The 24,285-nt window shown below is 39.6% G+C and overlaps 1 protein-coding gene, 1 long non-coding RNA gene and 1 other non-coding gene across 3 annotated transcripts; all 3 read left to right on the top strand.

Moving 5' to 3' along the window:
- The first annotated feature begins 11,275 nt into the window (after positions 1-11,275).
- LOC143523320 (uncharacterized) lies at positions 11,276-13,583 on the top strand. The gene is made up of 3 exons (XM_077017706.1): positions 11,276-11,903; positions 12,020-12,149; positions 12,277-13,583. Exons 1-3 carry the CDS (start codon positions 11,683-11,685, stop codon positions 12,283-12,285), a joined length of 360 nt encoding a protein of 119 aa, XP_076873821.1. The 5' UTR covers positions 11,276-11,682; the 3' UTR covers positions 12,286-13,583.
- A 4,380-nt stretch (positions 13,584-17,963) lies between these two features.
- LOC143522526 (uncharacterized) lies at positions 17,964-23,869 on the top strand. The gene is made up of 3 exons (XR_013133040.1): positions 17,964-18,481; positions 19,781-19,907; positions 23,838-23,869. It is a non-coding gene; the product is annotated as an uncharacterized LOC143522526 (long non-coding RNA).
- A 38-nt stretch (positions 23,870-23,907) lies between these two features.
- On the top strand, positions 23,908-23,998 carry LOC143523685 (small nucleolar RNA SNORD88). The gene has a single exon (XR_013133431.1). It is a non-coding gene; the product is annotated as a small nucleolar RNA SNORD88 (small nucleolar RNA).
- Positions 23,999-24,285: the final 287 nt, after the last annotated feature.

Genomic DNA, 24,285 nt, shown 5'->3' with positions numbered 1-24,285 from the left:
AACGGCAGTCATGTTCGGGGTACAAGCAGAGTGAAGCATGTGAAGTTTTGTCACACTGAAACTTGCACAATGAGTACTCCATGGAGCTTCTCTGGAACATGTCTCCATGTATCTTCCCAATTAGCAAGGTTACAATTTAATAAGTTAAAATTAAAAGTCCTAAAGAACACCTAAATATGTATTAATCCACACTGGACTTACCCTTCCAAACTGCCAAGTCCTCCCATCCAACATCTGCAAAAACTTTGCCTTGCCTTGTATATATGTATATAATATATATTATATAGTATATATCATTTGTATATGTATATATTATATGTATATAATATATACTTATTTTATTTGAATCACTTGTATGATGCATGTAATGTTTAATTACAAATGTCTACATGCCATTTATTCAGGCCCTTACTTGCAGAAGTCCCTACAAGGTAAGATATACAGACAAACACTCTGAAAACAGTGATCACACTACAACACACAAAACATGCAACAGAAACAAAAACAAACAAACGTTTGACGTGACAGTGAACTCTTATTTTGATACACTCGTTGATGTTTTGAATAGGCGCCTCATCAGGATACCTAAGGGTCCTCGAGAACTCACAATATAAAACCACCATCTTGGCCTGTCTTGGCCACATTTCAATCTTTCTTCTGAGCAGTAACGGTGCTCCTTGCAAGTAGCTGTTGAAGCGCTGCAGCAATTGGTAAGCATTTGTTTAGACGTTACCGGTTTTTCTATTCTATTCCGTAGTTGATGTTTGCCGTTGCTAAAAGCCGTATTGTCAGAGCCTTTTCGACGTGTGACACCTCTGGTACGTTGACAAATGCACAACAATTCTGTTAATTTGTCGTAGTAGTGACTGTTAAAGGTACTGTAATCTTTTAACACTGCAACTACCAGCATTTTCATACGACTCCTTCTAGCAGAGAGTGCCAAATGGCAGTGCTGGGGTCATTTGCATCCCATTAGGCCAGGCAGAGTTGAGCTCATGCTCCTTATGCAGGCCATATTCAATAGTATTTTCAGAATTTGCTGCAGGCTAATGAAAACTGCACTAATGGACATGATGGCCTAATGCAGAGGTGTCCAAACTCCGGCCCGCAGGCCAAATGTTTAGGCCATCCTTTGTTATGTACATGCAGCCACTACTTGGTAATGCTAAACGGGGGGATGGGTGATTGTGGGAACTATGTTGATACATTGACTCAGATGGAGAAGAAAAAAACCCTTTAAGAAAAAATCAGAACTTTAGCTATTTTTGACCAATCAGCATGTCTCCTTTTGCAGTGAGAACAATCCAAAATTAGTACAAAGGAGGCAGACTTGAGATGTTTTAGAATTATAGTTCAAATAATGTCGTTGTCAGTTTAATAATGGAGAGAGATGATTGCAGACATAGGAAACTTGTTAATAAAGTGCATAGACTTTAATAAACTGCACCAAAGTAAATGGCCTATCTGGCTACATGCTAAGTGAAATAAAATAGAATAAAGGTCTAATAAAAGCCATCCTTTATGTACATGCAGCCACTACTTGGTAATGCTAAACGGGGGGGATGGGTGATTGTGTGAACTGTGTTGATCCATTGACTCTGATGGAGAAGAAATAGTGAAATAAAATAGAATAAAGGTTTCTCACTCTAGTACTATATTACAATATTATAAATATACACAATGGAGGTAACTGAGATGGGTTCTATATATTTTTTTTAATGTTGTTGCAGCCATTAGATCGAAATATGCCGGTACCAGGTAACAGTGAACAGGTATGGGTGTGATGGGTGGTAGTGTGAACTATTATGACTATTATGTATGTATCCACCTACATGTGGATAAAAATCCATGTTGCTATATTTCACTTACTCTCGACTTAGAAGCAAAGATGGCAAAGGTTTGCAGAACACAGCAGGCTTTGGACGTGGTCCTCAACCATGTCGACCCTTGTGACTCTGATGGAGGAGAAATAACTCTTGATCCGAGTAGTGACTCTGAAATCTCTTCTGGTAAGATGTCCTATTTTTGTTTGTCAGTTATGGGTGTTGTGTTTTTGGAAGAGACACTGCAAAAAGTACCATCTGGATAAGTTAAAATTACTCGAATATTATTCTATTTCAAGTAGTTGAGGGTTTATTGTATAAATTTATGTAGAAATATCTTTACCTATTGACATTTTTTCAAAAGATAAACTATTTAAATATATATATGCATATGCGCCACGTATTGCTGTGTGAAAACAATCCTACATTACTTCCAAGGTGGCATACTTGAGATGTTTTGGAATTATAATTAGGGTTCACACACGTAGTGTGGGGAAACCTATTTTTGCAATTTAGGGTTCACACACATCTCAGGACTGTCACACTGTGCAGTTTTGAAACATTTGGCCACTAGGTGGCACTATTTGTGAATCATGCATAACTTTTCCAAATCTTTGCTTAGGAAAATGAAACTTGATTCTTTTGATTCCTTGCAGTCCACCTGACAACTTTGCAATTACAAGTCCTATTAAAAAAGGCGTAGTTTTGTCACATTCATCAATTGTTTGAAAATAGCACTTTTCGAACTAGTCCTAGGAATTTGATCCAATGAAGGCAAGAGTGGCATGGGCATAATCTGTAGACACTGTAGGTAAACTATTTTTAAAAATTGTTGGATTTTTTTTTTTATTTTCAGGTGGGTCCATTTTCCCATTATATCATTGAGGCCATATATGACCTATATTGCTATAATTCATATAAACATGTTGATCAACTCCCAATTTCAAAGCCTTTTATAGACTGAGGTCCTTCAGGTATGCCAAGTTTGGTTCAAATTGGCCTGTCGCTACATTGTCCAAAAACCTAAGAAATCATAAAAACTCATGCTGCAATCCTGTTATGCAGAATACAGACAAATAAAGGGTCTTGTATGAGTCAGATCAATGAGATAAATAACTGCAATTAGATCTCATAACAAAAGGTGCACTGCTTGACCAGAAATGAACCTTTTATTTCACTAAAATGTCTTATTTCATTACTGTAATATCAGTATGGTATTACATGGGCTCCATTTACTGGCCAAATACTGGAACTGACTGAATAGTACATACATAAGACCCCACACACACACTGCTGATCTCAGCATGTGATTTAGTTCTTTGATCTGACTCAATTTCCCAATACACATTTTGATCGTTTTGGGCCTTTAGTGCCTCAATTGAATCTTTTTGTGCACATTAATTTATTTATGCACACCCCCCCATTAAGGCCAAAATGCCTATTTGTGTGTGAACCCGCCAATCGCTGGCTATATTTCAAATATTATGTTTGTCAATTTCACATTATTTCAACCTTTCACTAATCAAATCTCAAACATATGGTTCTGTAGATGAGGAGACTTCATCACCAGTAAAGAGGGGTCGCGTGGAGACACACGGGCGGCTGACAGAGACTGCAAAAGACGGCACAGTGTGGCATGAAGAACAGATCGGAAGACATGACGGAGTGCATCCAAGCCCAAGTAAATGCAATACCACGAATGGAGAGCCAACTGCTTTTGCCCTACGGAAAGTATCGAGTCGCTTAGAGAGTTTCCTCTGTTTCATTTCTATTGAAATGCTTCGGATCATACAGGGGTGGACTGTCCAGCATGCACGCCAGACACAGCAAGAAAACTGGTTCATGTCCCTCGCTGAGCTAAAGGCGTTCATTGCAATCCTCATCCTGCGAGGTGTTGTGCGCCTTCCAGCGGTGCATGACTCATGGTCTACAACACTGGGAGTGCCCTTAATCACCAAGATTATGTCGCGAAACCGCTTCCAGGACATCATGCAGCACCTTCACTTTGACGACAAGTACACACGCAGTGAACGAGCTGCAACTGACCGGTTTGCTGCAATCTCTAATGTTTGGGGGTCTTTCGCTGCCAATTGCATCACTTGTTACAACCCAGGAAGGCATATCACCATAGATGAGCAACTTTTTCCAACTAAGACCCGTTGCTCTTTTCTTCAGTACATTGCAACAAAACCCGACAAGTTTGGGATAAAGTTCTGGGTGGCATGTGACCTGAAATCCAAGTATGTATGCAACATCATCCCATATCTTGGCAAAGACTCCAGTCGTCCCGTGGGGGAAAGACTATCGGAAAATGTGGTGATGAAGCTTATGGAACCATTTATGGACCAAGGAAGAACTGTTACCACAGACAATTTTTTCACCTCACTGTCACTAGCAAGGCAGTTGCTGGGCCGGAAGACCACCCTCCTTGGCACAGTAAACAAGATTCGTCGTGAGCTTCCAGACTCTGTCAAAAAGAATTTGGGCCGTGAGGAATTTAGTACACAGGTGTTTTCAACCTCTGGTGCCACGCTGACCGTTTACGCGCCCAGACGGAAAAAGACTGTCTGCATCCTCAGTAGCATGCACAGTACGGTGGAGATTGGAGACACCCGAAAAAAAAAGCCAAACACAATCACAGACTACAACAGCCTAAAATGTGGTGTGGATGTCATGGACCAGATGGTGCGAAAGTACAGTGTACGTTCAGGAACACGGCGTTGGCCAGTCGCTGTGTTTTATAACATGATTGACATTTCATGCCTGAATGCACATGTGCTTTTTCAAGCATGCACTGGGGTAAAAGAGAGACGGTCCGAGTTCTTGGTGAAGCTTGCAACAGAACTTGCACAGTCTCATATGGAAGCCAAGGAGGTGTCCAAGGTAGAGTTTCAGCAGCAACAACCCACACCTGACACAGGGAAAAGGGCATTGTGCCAGGTTAAGTGTGGCTGCAAGAGTAACCGTGCCACTAAGCGTTGTGGTTTTTGTAAAAGGTTCACATGTGGCAAATGCAGAAAGGAGATTATGTGGCAGTGCCAAGTGTGTTTAGACAATTTGTAAGTGTGCTGAGTCTATTGGGTTTTCATACCAGTCTGACAACAAGCAATGTAGCTCGCTACTGCACAATGACTGTATGTACATAAACTTCTTAGCAGTTTATATTTCTGTTTCGTTTACATTTCCATTTATGAATACTTATCATAATGTTGCATGCTTATTTTATCCTTTATTACTATTTCGTTGTACAGAGCAACACGTTTCTTTACTGTGCATATACCAATAAAGTTTCTCGTGATGTTTTGCACTGGGCTCCAAAAGTACATTGTGACAAAAGTGCGTCTCTACTAATGACATGGCAGAGACTGAGGGGATTATTAATATTTCAGGGCGAACCCTTTCGGTATTCCGGCGAGGGCATCCTTAACCGGTGATGAACGTCATTTAGGCCTACCTAATCTTTTCAAATTCAGAGTTTGTCATATGCACAGAGGGAACAGGTTTCCTTAGATACAATGAAAAATTTACTTTGCTCCTCGCTAAGAATGCCAAATATGTCATTAACAAATATCTAAGTATATACAAGCACATATCTTAATCAAGAAATACACACTAAATAAATAATTCATTTTGAAATGAGCTTTAATTTCCTTATAAACTACAATCAACGATTGAGTACCCATGTGCAGTTAACAGGATTTGACCCTACCTTATTTCTTGACGACACATGCATGGTGGTCTCTGGTTACAGAATTCAGTGGTCACAGATGTCTAACACGGGAAACAAGCATAAGACCAATTCAGAATAAAAGGCCATGACTGTTAATCTAAGACAATTGTTTTCTCTTTCAGGGGACATCGTCCATGCATCCTGGGGATGAGGTACGTGATTGACTAAGTCTTGAATCTGGAGTCTGAATCCTGTGATGATTTTGCACTGGGCTCTGAATGTCTGTGGCGAGAAAAGTGCACCTCTACTCTTGACATGGTGGAGTCTGATGGGGGGGAGGATGTTAAAGAAACTGATTCAATAGCTTTATCACCGTACTTTGTAAATATACAGGCGGGACTAATTTTGTCTTGAATTTTGTTTCAGGTGGTGTGCTCTTGACTCCCATGGCTGAGGCTCTGTGAAGAAATTCTGTAGTGTCATTATTAGGGCTGGGTATCGATTCAAATTTCAAGAATCGATCCGATTCCCATTCTGAAGATTAAGAATCGATTTATTTCGATTTAATCCGATTTAATCGATTCGATCCAATTCGGGGTTTAGTGTTATTAAAAATGTATTTATTTGAGCTGTTTCCTGACTATGTACAGAAGCAACATGTTAAAACTAGTCATCAATATTAATCAGCAAATAGTTTCTGGTAGTTGGTAGTTACTGATGGCTGGAAGACTGGTGAAAAGGGTAATCATAAATCTACCTTCAAGAAAGGTAATCCAGGACAATAAACAGAGGACATCTTTGAGGTGTCTATATCTGCAACAGTGGACTCCTACTGGGACACTAACCAGTGCATTATTATTATGATTGAAATAATTAAGAAGTCACCCAAAAGCTGTTGCTACCAAATGCATTTTTATTTTAAAAGTGCTCACACTTAATAAACTGAAAGTATAAAATGTAAACGTGTATTTTTCTTTAAAGTAAGAATATAATAACAGAACTGTCACGTTACGGTCCCCGACCCCTCCCTGTTGGGCGTGTGTTAACGTTGTCTGCGTCTACTCGTCTGCGTATCTCCGTGGGTGCGGGTGCGTCTTGTGATAATCCTCACCTGTGACTCGTCTCGTCATCACGTGGGGTTTATGTGGTTTGTCTATTTAATGTGTGTTCGCGCAGCGTCCTGTGCTCGTTGTTTGAGTCATACATGTTCTATGTAAACGTGTTTTATGTGCGCTGTCTGCGCTTCGGTAAATGTAATAAACGTAACGATTTGGAAAGTGCAAAGGATTCTGTCTCGTCCATCGCCTTGCGCCCAACATTACAAGAGCATTTTAACTTTTTTAAACTGTAAAAACACTGGGTAAACTGTCAGTGACATGGACTAAATGTAAATAGTCACTGACACTGGATAAACTGTCCTTCTGTTTTTAGATTGCCGATTTGACTATCGTCGTTACCGTCACTGTCCGTCGCCATGTTGTTTTACAGTTAGTTAGACCGAGCACGCCTGCGTGAATTCAGTGACGAGGCGGGGGTAAAAGTTCACTAAAAAATCGATCTTTGGACGTACGAATCGATAATCAGATCATCATATGCGAATCGATTCTGAATCGGAAAATCGATTTTTTCAACACAGGCCTAGTCATTATCCTGGTCTACAGTCATGGCCAAAAGTTTTGAGAATGACACAAATATTATATTTTCACATGATCTGCTGCCCTCTGGTTTTTATAGGTGTTTGTCAATTGTTTTTAGCACATACAGAAATATAATTGCAATCATATGAGTAACAAGCTTTTATTGACAGTTAGAATGAGTTAAGTTAATACTGTGCCATTACACTTATTAGCTATACACAGTGCTTACTTTGAAAATCAAACGATGCCAGAATGCAAACAGCGGCATGAGACAAGGGGTCAGAGGCCAACAATGTCACCGGATCGCAAAACAAAATTACAATGTCACCGGATCACAAAACGCTTAGGCACACAAATGTTAAAATAACAAGCCAATTTGTATATATAAATTACTTTTAAATTATTTACATGTGTTTTATAAGTGTTTAAGTGCAGAAGTGCATACAGATTTCTTCATAACTTATAATTAGTAGGCTTGAAAGTTACTGGATCAAGGCAGACAGTTCCCAGAACGCACCCTTCAAAATGAGAGTTCCTGGATCCTGTTCCGGCAGGATCCGGCTCAAATTAAGCCCTGGCTATAGAATACAAAAGTAATTTTGTGAGTCGTAGCTTTTTCATTTTTTAAGACTCCTCATTGAAAAGTCACATTACACATACCAAACAACAAAAAGACTATAGATCCTTGTTCCTTGTGCATGTGATAAATTACATTCTGCACAGTTACCTCAGGATATGTCAACAGAAAATAACAATCATAGAACAATATATATCTATAGTCACCATGACAACAGTTATCATGATAAGTGTTAGTATTTCAAAATGCAAAAAGAGCAGAGCTCCTAGGCATGTTAAACCTGATGTGATTCGCTAAAATCTGTGCTCCTTATTTAAAAGGACTTCTGAGTTTAAGGATTTAGCTTTCTGCTAATTCAAAATGTTAAAAACGTTTGACTTTCTTCCTCTCTCTTTCATTTAAAGTGCAGGCACAGTAAGAAATACACAAACATCTCCATCTTCAAGTAGAATCCATGTTGGGCTTTATTTTGGTCTGGAGGTCTGGCTTGCAGCTCTCAGTTGATCGGGAGGTTCTTCACAAACTCTCTTAGGCTCTTGCGGATATTGGAAGGTTGGGAAGCAGCACAGTCCAGCAGCGCCGGACCCATGTGGGCATGAAGGGCTTGGCATAGGTGGACAGTGGCCCCTCTCACGCTTCCACCCCTCCCGTGGACCGTACCACTGTTGCTGGAGGTCCCCAGGAGGTACCAGAGCAGAGGAAGCACCTTCTGCTCAACCAGTTGTGGCTTGCAGGGGTAGAGTTCCCTAACCAGCTCTATAAAAAGAACATTTAAAAGGAACAAAGATAAATAAATCAACCCTGGACAGCACTGGGTTATTACAGAAGCATTTTTTTAACCTAGAAAGATTTAATTCAACTAAAGTGACAGTATTTGGTAACTATGGTAACTCTCTGGAATGATTATTATCAATATTATAAATATTATTAATTAATATAGGAATTAAAGTATTTCTGGTAAATCTTTTATCTTTTTTTTTATCTCTGGCATCTCTTAGCATATCAGTGGAATTACTTTCTGAAAGAATTGTTTTTTGATAAATGTATTTGAATTTGTAGAATATTTCTGTATACACAACCACAAAAGATTAGACACTGTATATTGAACAAAAGAGCCTAAGCACATCCACTGTAAACTCCATTATTTAACTATCTGCTGTCAGATAATGCAAGATCTCCTGTCAGTCTTACAGAAATATTTTTTCTTTATATTGGACTGTGCCTTAATATGAAAGGAAATTTTCATTTGATCTGCACCACAAACATCTAGCCAAAGAGCAAGAACATTCTTTTACTGATTTGTGTGAACCTTTTTCCCAACCTAGCAACCTTTCATCAAAAGATACAAAGGTAAAACAGAACACAATCATTGTTGTTGTTGTTTTTCTAAAGCCCAGTGGCATGTGTCCTTCAAGATGTTTTGTAAAGAGAGAAAAGAACCCACCAAGGTTATTGATGAGAGCTTGAATGGCAACTGTTGTTGTTATCAGTTGTTGCCATGTAGATGGCGTTATTCTTGGAGTTGAGGTGATTGTCCACTATAGCTGGGACTAAGATGTAGACCACTTGGACCAGGTTGTCTCTGAGCAGTGTGATTATCTTCTGTAAGGCCTCCAAGGCATAGAGGTTAACCTTGCAGTCGTGCTTTGAAAGCATCAAATACTTGTAGCAGAGGAAGAGAGGTATAGAGCAAGCCGCCCATGCATTCATCAGGCACTCACCATATCAGTGCCGTTAAGCCCTGGAGCTGATTTGATAACCCTAACCCTAACCCCAACCCTAACCCTTTCATTTCAACCGACTGATTTTTTCATAAGTCATTCACTTGGATTCTTTGGTTTAATGCAATTTCAAGGATACGCTTGGGTGAAATCTTCACATACATTGTAAAACAAGCTCACACTAACAATGGACACGACTGCCCTCCACTAATAGTTGAGTATATAAAACTATATAATAAAAATAGTATATAAAATAGTAATAGTTAAAACTGATTGTTGTAATATTTTCTACTCTGAAGCATCTGAGCTTTTGACATTTCTTCAGATGTGCCAGCATTTAATGTTCTCCAACGTATGACCCCCCATACAGATCACTTCTGAAAGCTCCTGAAAACATAAAAAATGTGTTCATTGTTGCTACAGGCTAAAATATAAGAAACTTTAAACAACTTCCATAAAACATTTGAATTAGTATACCACATTGTATTGTAATACACAATACATCACTAACCCCTAAACATGCAGAAAGAACAAAAAGTAAAAACATGTTTTTACCTTTTAGCAAAGTATGATATTAACTTTTGTTTCACATATGTATCAAATACATCTAAGTACATTACAAATACGTGCTTTCATGATGTGTGTGTGTGTGCGCGCGCGCGCGTGTGTGTGTGTGTGTGTATATGTATATATATATATATATATATATATATATATATATATATATACAGTCATACCTCTGTCAAATTTTGACTTAAATTTACTTTTATTTAACCAGAAATTATATTTTTGACTGGAAATCTCCCAGGAGATAATACGATGATGTACAAGAAGCATCATTGTGGGGGAAAAAAATTCTCAGCTTTTATTCACATTTGAACAAAAAGTAGCATGTCCAAAATTATTCAGACCCTTCTCAATAATTAATAGAAAAGCCTTTATTTACAGCAATCAAACGCTTCCTGTAATTGCTGACCAGCTTTTTGCATGTCTCCACTGGTATTTTTGTCCATTCATCTTTAGTGATGAGCTCCAATTCTTTGAGGTTGGAGGGTCTCCTTGCCATCACCCTGATCTTTAGCTCCCTCCACAGATTTGTTGGTATGGGAGGAGTGAGGTAGTTACAGGCTGCAGTGTGCCTGTAATCAGGCATGTGATAAGGGCACCATGGGGTCCTTGCAGCAATAGCGTGGCTAAGCTAAGCAGCACAACGGGACGACAGGGTTGGAGCGTGAGCTCGACTTTACGGAGTGTTCGCTGTTGTAAGGTACGGTGCATTTTTACTCATGTATTCTGCTTTTAAATGTGAGACTAGTGTCCAGTACTAAGTGTTTAGTCCTGCTCTTATATCGAGGGAGAGGCCCAGACGAGGCGCCTCCTGGTGCAGTACTATTGTGGGAGCAGAACTGAGTCATTAGTAGTTTTGACGGGGTTAAAGCAGGTATGTTTCACTTGTATACGGAGTTTTATGGGTTGGGGATTTAGTTAAGCTACATAACTGGAGTGCAACCTTTAGCTTTGCTCTCTAACCACCTGTGCCTTTTAGTTTGCTTAGCTAGCCCCTGTAGCTTCTTGGCCTTAGGCGCTAACCACCTACAGCTTCTATCTTTGGCTGGTATATAATGCTTAGTTATTGCTGCTGCTCCTTTATAAGTTTAGTTTAGACTTGATAAAGACGAGGTTTGGTTCAGAGCGCCGATTTTGGATTAAGAAAATGTTAATGTTGTGGATATTACAACTTGTGTTTGTTTCCCATCATTTTTGTCCCATGAGCCTGATATCATGTTAACCCTTTGAGTTGGTATGTTTTGATAGCTTGCCAACCTTGATGATGATGTTTCCTTCATCTCCTGTCCGTTTATGTGTCCTAAACATGACGGGTAAACAAAAAAAAGTATCGTTTCAACAACGTACAGACAGCAGGTCCAACCACCACTGCTGTGTGCCATTCTGCACAGCATCGACAAGGTGTAATTCCTACCTGAGCTTCCACACCTTTCCAAAGGACTCAGAACTGCAGAAACAATGGGTGGTTAAGATCAGGAGAGATCATTTTATAGTCACAAGTACTTCCTGAGTGTGTTTGCGACATTTTATCGCTGCTGATCTGCTCGAACCTCCCACTCCTGCTGGACGACGACTGCGACCTGGAGCTTTTCCTGTGCTATTTCAATGGAATAACTATACTATTCCAACTCCATGATCTGGAGTATGGGAAAGAACAGAGCGTCCACCCAACACTGATCTAACAGAGATGCAGACTGACCATGATGATGATGACCCCTTACCGTGTCATGAACATGACTACTGCGTCAGTAATGAGCCTGCTGCGCTTGATCTCTCCCTCAATGAAAATGAAGAGCTACGCGAGGAGATATCAAGGCTCCGAAAACAAATCGAAGACTTAACTGTCAGCAGCAAGTTCTGTTTGGAGCGGTTTTCTGCCTCTGATGACGACATACGATTCTTTACCAGGTAAATACAAAATATGGCAGGACACAGTATACGGATGGGCCTTCTCTGGTGTCTGAAATACATTGTGAATGAATTAGCCATTATATAACTTTATATATAACTTTTATATTCCACAGATTTGCAAACCATGCCCACCTGATGGGCTTTTGGAAGCAAATAGAGCCAGCCACCCACATCATCATACGGGTTACAAGCGCACGGACTGTTGAGAAGACTGATCAGGTCCCTGACTCTGCCAGTACAACGGTAAATGTTTTCCTGTTGTCCATACAAAGCATGTTATGTCATCATTTTCAAATTAATCTTTACATCAAAAGAAGTTTTGATAGTCATAATGTAATATGACAATAGGATAATGTATTTTTTTCCCCAGGTTCTTTAACCAATTGATGAGTTTTTTCTCTTCATGAACTACCCGTCATTGGGACTGATGCAAAAGGATTTGGCCCATAGATTTAGAATCCATCGGTCAACTGTTAGTCGTATTATTAACACCTGGGCCAACTTCCTTTATACTGTATTGGGAGCTGTTTGTTTGGTTAGATGTGGACACTGTGAAAACTCACCTCCCAGATGTGTTTCAGGACTACGCTGACACTCAATTTTAGATTCCACAGAACTGAGATGTCAAACTCCAAATTCCCTTCTCCTCTAGAGTGAAGTGTTTTCCACTTATAAATCACACTGTACATTCAAATGGTTGCTTGGGATAGCCCCTCATGGCGCAGTGACCTTTGTGTCTTCTCTTTATCAAGGTGCTATCAGTGATAAAGAGATCTTAAAGCAGTCTGGCATTGTGGCCCTCCTTGACCCATCTATGGCCATCATGGTGGACAAGGGTTTCCTTGTTGAAGACTGCGTTCCATGCAAAGTCCACATACCCACGTTTCTGTCAAAGAGAGCTCAACTGTCTAGGTCAGAGATCAGAACGTCACAGTCCATTGCAAGACTGAGAGTCCATGTTGAGCGTGTGATTCGCAGAGTCAAAGAACATAAAATATTCAGCACAGTGATCCCCCTTTCAATCACAGGGAGCATAAACCAAATTTTTACTGTTGCCTGTCTTTTGGTGAATTATCAAAATGGCCCCTTGGTAAAAGCCTGGGCAAACAATGGCTAATCTCAATCCAGAATTAGACAGATGATGTAATGTGAATTACGGTGATTTATTTATTTATTTATTTCTCTAACCTTAAAATGATCCCTTTAAGGTCAGGGGTCGGCAACCCGCGGCTCCGGAGCCGCATGCAGCTCTTTGATCCCTCTGATGCGGCTCAGCTTTTGAATAAAATTAATGAGTATTTAATTACCGTATATTATTTTTGAGACTTAAAAAAATGTTCGGGTGGAATTTCACAAATGTCCGGTATTTCGTTTTGGTTCGCTTGAGTGACATGTCATCGTCACTGAAATAAATTTCCAATTATTTTTGCTTTTGTGGCTCCGAGTCAAAAAGGTTGCCGACCCCTGCTTTAGGTCATGCTAGTCTGTAAATATTGGCTGCAATGTTAAGGTACAGTGCAATATGATTAATTGTATAAAATGCTTTCACTTTTATATGTAAAATTGACAACACAATACAACATTATGTATTTCTTAACTTTTACTGTATTTGTAAAAAATGAAACGAATACAATAGTAATACAATTGACAGAATAAATTGAAATTGTTTTAATTGTTCATGAGTTCATGTCTTCATTATGATTTTCTATTGCTTGGGCATAGAGAGGTATTTTGGCATGTAAGTGTTAAAGAAAAACATGTCACACCTCCTTTTCACCTCTTCTAATACACTGCTATCTCTGTAAACTCGCTGCACAAAGATATCATCATGGGCACAGATAACTAAATCACACCACTGCATACCAGTAATCAATAACTGGAACTGGATTTGCCAATAATAACAATGGCTCTCCTTCAATTTGTGTAGGCCTTGTGCCACTTTGAGGAATTTGCAGTCTACATAGCTTTGTGCATTTGGGCACTTAATTTCAACAAGCCCAAATGATGGACGCTCAAGTGGGTCATATACAAGTCCATCAGGTGATGCACCCAGCCAAGAGGCATCTGGATGAATCACTAGCCCACACTTGGTCAAGTTCAAGTTTTTCAGAACTGCACAGTCCTTTAAGGCCTCTGTTTCCATTTCAAGTCCCCTCTTCACATGTGCTGTTTGTCGTGTCCCTCGGATTATCCTTTCTGCAGCACCTGGACCTCTAACGTGGCTCACCTCTCTGAAATGTGAGGCAGTCACTCTTTCTCTCCTAAGTGAATGCCACTCAGGTGTAGCACTTTGGGATCTTGGTGCCTCCTCAATAAGGTGTGACTGTGACAAGGCCACAAAAGGTGTTAGAAAATGCTTGAAATTGTAACTTCATTTCACAACAAATATCTGTCTGACTGAACAGTTATTTTGTGTTAACAAATACGAGCATCTTGCAATTCCAGGACGAAACATGAGAACGTGAAGACGTTACGATTGGGCGTTTTGAAAATAAACAACCATTAAATAATGTGATAAAAAAGCGAATAATTTCGAGTACATGTATAAATATTTAACTTATCCCAACAAACATGCGACGTCAGAAAGACGTTAAAATCAAGTCTGTATCACGTCGGTCAGTCCAGACCCTTTTTTGCATGTCTGGTGGACGTTCAAAACTGGTTCAAAATCTGACAGTGTGACTAGGACCTTAACCTTTTAACTTAACATGAACGTCTATGACAAGTTTTCTATCTGAACGTTTGACTAGGACCTTTATTGGATGTCAGGACGTGCAAAAACTGCAACTGAACGGCAGTAATAGACGTTTAAAAAAGACGTCGCTAAAACTTTCATTCTGGCTTTTCAGTGGACGTCTTTTGAACATCTGACAAAGTGTCTTTGCTCGTGCTGGGAAATATTGAAATGGACCTTGAAAGTGACATACAAGTGTTTGAATTCCACAAGGTGTATGATCCCTGCAAACATGACTTTGTTCATCGCGCTGAAGCGTGGCGCACGCGAGGTCGTGCACCTCTCGAATTTTGTAACTTCGCACGCGCCGCACCTCAGCGCAATGAACAAAGTCATGTTTGCAGGGTTCAATTCAAGCGCTTGTACCAATATTTCCCAGCACGTTAAACTTATGTTTCAGAATGTTCAGTATCGATACGTATCGATATATCAATTTTTTTGACAACACTAATCTGAAGTACAACAAGGCTAAATTAAATTTTGAAGAGAACAGATCAGATCGTCTTATCAGATGATCAAAAGCATATATTTTTTTAACCACACACTGTAATCTGCCTATTAAATTTGGTACTACATACCTAACTCCACTGGCTGTAGTAGCACCTGGTTTTGGCTTTAGGACAACCATGGCATCCACGGGTCCAGGCTTCACCCCCTATTAATTTAAAAGATGGTGTTAGTAAAGTGACTGTGATACATTAACTAACATTAAATAATGAAATAAGACAAACCATTGTTGGTGGTTTATGCCACTTCTGTTCTGTCTGTGTGCATGAAAGGACAGGAGGGACGACAGACATGCCAGATTCAGAATAATGAGCAGTCTGGAAAAGCAATGCAACCAAGTGGTTGCAGATTCCGCAACTAGCAACACAAGAGCAGAATCACGTAATGTCATCTGAAATACACAAGAGGCAATATTTAATATCTTGAAAAGAAGACTTCAGCAATGTCAATAGGCGCAATATCTGTCCCATCATGTTGGTAGTGGTGAATGTCACTTGTCTATTGTCTCATGTAACGTTTGTGCTGTTTTGCATCACTCTTAAAACACTTGGCTATACTGTCTTTCTATTCTACAGTGTTGTGCATGGTTCAATCTACTAGTTCACTGAGCAACTATAAACTAAATATATTTTAGATTTAAACTTCATTTTCACTCCAGATGAAATGCTTACACATAGGAGTGAAACAGGCCTACTTATATTTATATTATTTTGTTGTTTCCACCACCAACAACAGAACAGTGCAGGTTTTACTTCAACTGCTTCTTGAAGAGTGTTATCAGAATATGTTAATAGGTGTAAGTGTTGCAGCCATATGTTAATAAAGAAGTTAAGATGAAAGATTTGAAAGACAGATTGACAGATTTTAGAAAATGCAGTTTGAAGAATAGCTGAGGTGGACTATATTCTGCTTTTGAGTCATACAGGTAGATAACAATAGCTCGAACTGTAAAATAAACTCCCATTTGTTTACTATAGGCAAAATAGACTGCTAATGATTCCCACTCAGCTACTCTGCATTTGGCTACCATTGTAAGCTTTGAAAACCAATGCCTATGGTTATCACAGCTTACGTGAAGTAAGAGCAAGGATAAAAGATTGAACTTGTGTTGAACTCACTTTTGAACTTGTTCAACAGAACTTTGAACGTGACACTGAACAGAACTCGTGTCATTTTAACCAGTCCTACCCTCAGCTGGTGTGGCGTATCTGTTTTCTTCATAGATCTGTAGCAGTGAGCCCTCACTGTTATCTCGTTAGCCTTACTTTTGCCTGATACTTCCATCAGAAATCCAAACATGTTTTAAAAAGGCATTTCTAGTACTAGGACAGGTTGGTTCGTTACTAAAAACAACATCACTTCATTAGACTGCCACCTCAGGCTAGCTAGCTAACTAGCGTCGGCCACTTACCCTCAAAATTGCAGAGGTAGGATGAAACGTAGAACTTGAAACCCTTTTCAAGTTGACTCTGTGTCGTTGTACTTGATGCTCTGACAATACGACGCACATCGTTGACGGTAAATTTCGGGAACTCCAACAGGCACCTTGTGAATTTAGACTCGGCCATGACATCGACACTTCCGCATACCAACCGGAAATACGGTACCATCCTGACACCAACGAGGAAGTGGTACGTGCACCTAGGCCATTGTACCGGAAAAAGGTTAACTTCATGAAGCAGTGGACATTATCGCCATCTGGTGGACAGTGAAAGCAGCGTCTTTTATTTATTCATTTTTAGCCTTTAACTCCATATTGTTTCATTAAAGTTTTTCACGTTTTGTCAATAAGTCAATAAAGGAAATCTGTTTGGTTTGTTGTGATTTGTTGTTTCTTATATATCTAGCTGGTTTGGGTACTTATTTTTACACTTTTTAAAATTAATCACATTTTTTAATATGTATACGTATATCGTGAATGTTTATGTATGGATGTAAAAATAACAAAAGTGCTTGTGGAAAAACAAGTTTGATTTATTAGTGATTTTAGTGATTGTGGACATTAGCATCTTTGTTTTCAGTTTTTATTCAAAAAGAGGATTTGTTCCACTGTGCTGGGACACAATTTTTCAAGCCTCACACAGCACTGAGGAGGCTGGTGTACATAAAAATTCCAGTGCAAGCTGATAGAGGTGGAGATAAACCGTGGAACTATTGGGTCAGTCAGGTATCTTTGAACCTCAACAGTAAATCCCACATTCCCTCACCAGAAAAAATAAACACACATGATGGTCAAAGAACAGGTTAAGGGGTTTTGTAAAGCATATTAACTTTTACCTCCCATTAGAATGGAAACAATACTTCCCCTTGGCCCACCGGGGAAATCCCCGGTAGTAATGTATGCCAGTCCACCCCCGATACCTACAGTTGCATACATTTTACATACATTTATTATGCATAAAGCAGTTTTACCCTGCTGACTGTCAAAACCTATAGAGTTTTCTGTTGCCATCTGCACAAACGGCAGTCATGTTCGGGGTACAAGCAGAGTGAAGCATGTGAAGTTTTGTCACACTGAAACTTGCACAATGAGTACTCCATGGAGCTTCTCTGGAACATGTCTCCATGTATCTTCCCAATTAGCAAGGTTACAATTTAATAAGTTAGAATTAAAAGTCCTAAAGAACACCTAAATATGTATTAATCCACACTGGACTTACCCTTCCAAACTGCCGAGTCCTCCCATCCAACATCTGCAAAAACTTTGCCTTGCCTTGTATATATGTATATAATATATATTATATAGTATATATCATTTGTATATGTATATATTATATGTATATAATATATACTTATTTTATTTAAATCACTTGTATGATGCATGTAATATTTAATTACAAATGTCTACATGCCATTTATTCAGGCCCTTACTTGCAGAAGTCCCTACAAGGTAAGATATACAGACAAACACTCTGAAAACAGTTATCACACTACAACACATAAAACATGCAACAGAAGCAAAAACAAACAAACTTTAAGTTCAATCAGTGCCTACAATTGAATTATAAGCAAACATCTGAAGTGCCTATGGATGGCAACGATGTTTGAAATTAATGAAGAAGATCGCTTTCACTGCGAACCAAAAAACTAATAATAACAACCATACAAACTACCCCACTCTGAAAAAAAATTCACACACGAAGACGTGACAGTGAACTCTTATTTTGATACACTCGTTGATGTTTTGAATAGGCGCCTCATCAGGATACCTAAGGGTCCTCGAGAACTCACAATATAAAACCACCATCTTGGCCTGTCTTGGCCACATTTCAATCTTTCTTCTGAGCAGGAAAGGGGCTCCTTGCAAGTAGCTGTTGAAGCGCTGCAGCAATTGGTAAGCATTTGTTTAGACGTTACCGGTTTTTCTATTCTATTCCGTAGTTGATGTTTGCCGTTGCTAAAAGCCGTATTGTCAGAGCCTTTTCGACGTGTGACACCTCTGGTACGTTGACAAATGCACAACAATTCTGTTAATTTGTCGTAGTAGTGACTGTTAAAGGTACTGTAATCTTTTAACATTGCAACTACCAGCATTTTCATACGACTCCTTCTAGCAGAGAGTGCCAAATGGCAGTGCTGGGGTCATTTGCATCCCATTAGGCCAGGCAGAGTTGAGCTCATGCTCCTTATGCGGGCCATATTCAATAGTATTTTCAGATTTTGATGCAGGCCATATTCAATAGTATTTTCAGATTTTGATGCAGGCCATATTCAATAGTATTTTCAGATTTTGCTGCAGGCCATATTCAATAGTATTTTCAGATTTTGATGCAGGCCATATTCAATAGTATTTTCAGATTTTGATGCAGGCCATATTCAATAGTATTTTCAGAATTTGCTGCAGCCTAATGAAAACTGCACTAATGGACATGATGGCCTAATGCAGAGGTGTCCAAACTCTGGCCCGCAGGCCAAATGTTTAGGCCATCCTTTGTTATTTACATGCAGCCACTACTTGGTAATGCTAAACGGGGGGATGGGTGATTGTGGGAACTGTGTTGATGCATTGACTCAGATGGAGAAGAAAAAAAACCCTTTAAGAAAAAATCAGAACTTTAGCTATTTTTGACCAATCAGCATGTCTCCTTTTGCAGTGAGAACAATCCAAAATTAGTACAAAGGAGGCAGACTTGAGATGTTTTAGAATTATAGTTCAAATAATGTCGTTGTCAGTTTTATAATGGAGAGAGATGACCGCAGACATAGGAAACTTGTTAATAAAGTGCATAGACTTTAATAAACTGCACCAAAGTAAATGGCCTATCTGGCTACATGCTAAGTGAAATAAAATAGAATAAAGGTCTAATAAAAGCCATCCTTTATGTACATGCAGCCACTACTAGGTAATGCTAAACGGGGGGGATGGGTGATTGTGTGAACTGTGTTGATCCATTGACTCCGATGGAGAAGAAATAGTGAAGTAAAATAGAATAAAGGTTTCTCACTATAGTACAATATTACAATATATAAATATAATGTTGCAGCCATTAGATTGAAATATGCAGGTACCAGGTAACGGTGAACAGGGATGGGTGTGATGGGTGGTAGTGTGAACGATTATGACTATGTATGTATCCACCTACATGTGGATAAAAATCCATGTTGCTATATTTCACTTACTCTGTTGACTTAGAAGCAAAGATGGCAAAGGTTTGCAGAACACTGCATGCTTTGGACGTGGTCCTCAACCATGTCGACCCTTGTGACTCTGATGGAGGAGAAATAACTCTTGATCCGAGTAGTGACTGAAATCTCTTCTGGTAAGATTTCCTATTTTTGTTTGTCAGTTATGGCTGTTGTGTTTTTGGAAGAGACACTGCAAAAAGTACCATCTGGATAAGTTAAAATTACTCGAATATTATTCTATTTCAAGTAGTTGAGGGTTTATTGTATAAATTTATGTAGAAATATCTTTACCTATTAACATTTTTTCAAAAGATAAACTATTAAAAAAAATATATATATATATATGCCACGTATTGCTGTGTGAAAACAATCCTACATTACTTCCAAGGTGGCATACTTGAGATGTTTTGGAATTATAATTGGGGTTCACACACGTAGTGTGGGGAAACCTATTTTTGCAATTTAGGGTTCACACACATCTCAGGACTGTCACACTGTGCAGTTTTGAAACATTTGGCCACTAGGTGGCACTATTTGTGAATCATGCATAACTTTTCCAAATCTTGCTTAGGAAAATGAAACTTGATTCTTTTGATTCCTTGCAGTCCACCTGACAACTTTGCAATTACAAGTCCTATTAAAAAAGGCGTAGTTTTGTCACATTCATCAATTGTTTGAAAATAGCACTTTTCGAACTAGTCCTAGGAATTTGATCCAATGATGGCAAGAGTGGCATGGGCATAATCTGTAGACACTGTAGGTAAACTATTTTTAAAAATTGTTGGATTTTTTTTTATTTTCAGGTAGGTCTATTTTCCCATTATATCATTGAGGCCATATATGACCTATATTGCTATAATTCATATAAACATGTTGATCAACTCCCAATTTCAAAGCCTTTTATAGACTGAGGTCCTTCAGGTATGCCAAGTTTGGTTCAAATTGGCCTGTCGCTACATTGTCCAAAAACCTAAGAAATCATAAAAACTCATGCTGCAATCCGGTTATGCAGAATACAGACAAATAAAGGGTCTTGTATGAGTCCGATCAATGAGATAAATAACTTTGCAATTAGATCTCATAACAAAAGGTGCACTGCTTGACCAGAAATGAACCTTTTATTTCACTAAGATGTCTTATTTCATTACTGTAATATCAGTATGGTATTACATGGGCTCCATTTACTGGCCAAATACTGGAACTGACTGAATAGTACATACATAAGACCCCACACACACACACACACACACTGCTGATCTCAGCATGTGATTTAGTTCTTTGATCTGACTCAATTTCCCAATACACATTTTGATCGTTTTGGGCCTTTAGTGCCTCAATTGAATCTTTTTGTGCACACATTAATTTATTTATGCACACCCCCCCCCCCCCCCCCCCCCATTAAGGCCAAAATGCCTATTTGTGTGTGAACCCGCCAATCGCTGGCTATATTTCAAATATATTTCAAATATTATGTTTGTCAATTTCACATTATTTCAACCTTTCACTAATCAAATCTCAAACATATGGTTCTGTAGATGAGGAGACTTCATCACCAGTAAAGAGGGGTCGCGTGGAGACACACGGGCGGCTGACAGAGACTGCAAAAGACGGCACAGTGTGGCATGAAGAACAGATCGGAAGACATGACGGAGTGCATCCAAGCCCAAGTAAATGCAATACCACGAATGGAGAGCCAACTGCTTTTGCCCTACGGAAAGTATCGAGTCGCTTACAGAGTTTCCTCTGTTTCGTTTCTATTGAAATGCTTCGGATCATACAGGGGTGGACTGTCCAGCATGCACGCCAGACACAGCAAGAAAACTGGTTCATGTCCCTCGCTGAGCTAAAGGCGTTCATTGCAATCCTCATCCTGCGAGGTGTTGTGCGCCTTCCAGCGGTGCATGACTCATGGTCTACAACACTGGGAGTGCCCTTAATCACCAAGATTATGTCGCGAAACCGCTTCCAGGACATCATGCAGCACCTTCACTTTGACGACAAGTACACACGCAGTGAACGAGCTGCAACTGACCGGTTTGCTGCAATCTCTAATGTTTGGGGGGTCTTTCGCTGCCAATTACATCACTTGTTACAACCCAGGAAGGCATATCACCATAGATGAGCAACTTTTTCCAACTAAGACCCGTTGCTCTTTTCTTCAGTACATTGCAACAAAACCCGACAAGTTTGGGATAAAGTTCTGGGTGGCATGTGACCTGAAATCCAAGTATGTATGCAACATCATCCCATATCTTGGCAAAGACTCCAGTCGTCCCGTGGGGGAAAGACTATCGGAAAATGTGGTGATGAAGCTTATGGAACCATTTATGGACCAAGGAAGAACTGTTACCACAGACAATTTTTTCACCTCACTGTCACTAGCAAGGCAGTTGCTGGGCCGGAAGACCACCCTCCTTGGCACAGTAAACAAGATTCGTCGTGAGCTTCCAGACTCTGTCAAAAAGAATTTGGGCCGTGAGGAATTTAGTACACAGGTGTTTTCAACCTCTGGTGCCACGCTGACCGTTTACGCGCCCAGACGGAAAAAGACTGTCTGCATCCTCAGTAGCATGCACAGTACGGTGGAGATTGGAGACACCCGAAAAAAAAAGCCAAACACAATCACAGACTACAACAGCCTAAAATGTGGTGTGGATGTCATGGACCAGATGGTGCGAAAGTACAGTGTACGTTCAGGAACACGGCGTTGGCCAGTCGCTGTGTTTTATAACATGATTGACATTTCATGCCTGAATGCACATGTGCTTTTTCAAGCATGCACTGGGGTAAAAGAGAGACGGTCCGAGTTCTTGGTGAAGCTTGCAACAGAACTTGCACAGTCTCATATGGAAGCCAAGGAGGTGTCCAAGGTAGAGTTTCAGCAGCAACAACCCACACCTGACACAGGGAAAAGGGCATTGTGCCAGGTTAAGTGTGGCTGCAAGAGTAACCGTGCCACTAAGCGTTGTGGTTTTTGTAAAAGGTTCACATGTGGCAAATGCAGAAAGGAGATTGTGGCAGTGCCAGGTGTGTTTAGACAATTTGTAAGTGTGCTGAGTCTATTGGGTTTTCATACCAGTCTGACAACAAGCAATGTAGCTCGCTACTGCACAATGACTGTATGTACATAAACTTCTTAGCAGTTTATATTTCTGTTTAGTTTACATTTCCATTTATGAATACTTATCATAATGTTGCATGCTTATTTTATCCTTGATTACTATTTCGTTGTACAGAGCAACACGTTTCTTTACTGTGCATATACCAATAAAGTTTCTCGTGATGTTTTGCACTGGGCTCCAAAAGTACATTGTGACAAAAGTGCGTCTCTACTAATGACATGGCAGAGACTGAGGGGATTATTAATATTTCAGGGCGAACCCTTTCGGTATTCCGGCGAGGGCATCCTTAACCGGTGATGCACCGGTATCGGTGACCATCAACTTCTGTTCAAGAGACTCATAAATATTGGAGTTGGATAGTGCTGCTTCTCGTCAGAAAAGAAATGTTTATCAATCGTACGAACCACCCTAGGCATTTGTTAGTAGAAAATAAGAAATGAATAAGCTGACGTTTAACCAAAAGCTTTAGAATCAACAGATTTTTTTCATGCAACGTAAAACATAATTGTCTGCATGCGTGAAAACGTCATTTAGGCCTACCTAATCTTTTCAAATTCAGAGTTTGTCATATGCACAGAGGGAACAGGTTTCCTTAGATACAATGAAAAATTTACTTTGCTCCTCGCTAAGAATGCCAAATATGTCATTAACAAATATCTAAGAATATATATACAAGCACATATCTTAATCAAGAAATACACACTAAATAAATAATTCATTTTGAAATGAGCTTTAATTTCCTTATAAACTACAATCAACGATTGAGTACCCATGTGCAGTTAACAGGATTTGACCCTACCTTATTTCTTGACGACACATGCATGGTGGTCTCTGGTTACAGAATTCAGTGGTCACAGATGTCTAACACGGGAAACAAGCATAAGACGAATTCAGAATAAAAGGCCATGACTGTTAATCTAAGACAATTGTTTTCTCTTTCAGGGGACATCGTCCATGCATCCTGGGGATGAGGTACGTGATTGACTATGTCTTGAATCTGGAGTCTGAAGGTTTCCTCCTGTGATGATTTTGCACTGGGCTCTGAATGTCTGTGGCGAGAAAAGTGCACCTCTACTCTTGACATGGTGGAGTCTGATGGGGGGGGGGGGGATGTTAAAGAAACTGATTCAATAGCTTTATCACCGTACTTTGTAAATATACAGGCGGGACTAATTTTGTCTTGAATTTTGTTTCAGGTGGTGTGCTCTTGACTCCCATGGCTGAGGCTCTGTGAAGAAATTCTGTAGTGTCATTATCCTGGTCTACAGTCATGGCCAAAAGTTGAGAATTACACAAATATTATATTTTCACATGATCTGCTGCCCTCTGGTTTTTATATGTGTTTGTCAATTGTTTTTATCACATACAAAAATATAATTGCAATCATAGG

This window comes from Brachyhypopomus gauderio, chromosome 9 (genome assembly GCF_052324685.1).
Source record: "Brachyhypopomus gauderio isolate BG-103 chromosome 9, BGAUD_0.2, whole genome shotgun sequence".
NCBI lineage: Eukaryota > Metazoa > Chordata > Actinopteri > Gymnotiformes > Hypopomidae > Brachyhypopomus > Brachyhypopomus gauderio.
This window is presented reverse-complemented; position numbering and strand designations above follow the sequence as displayed.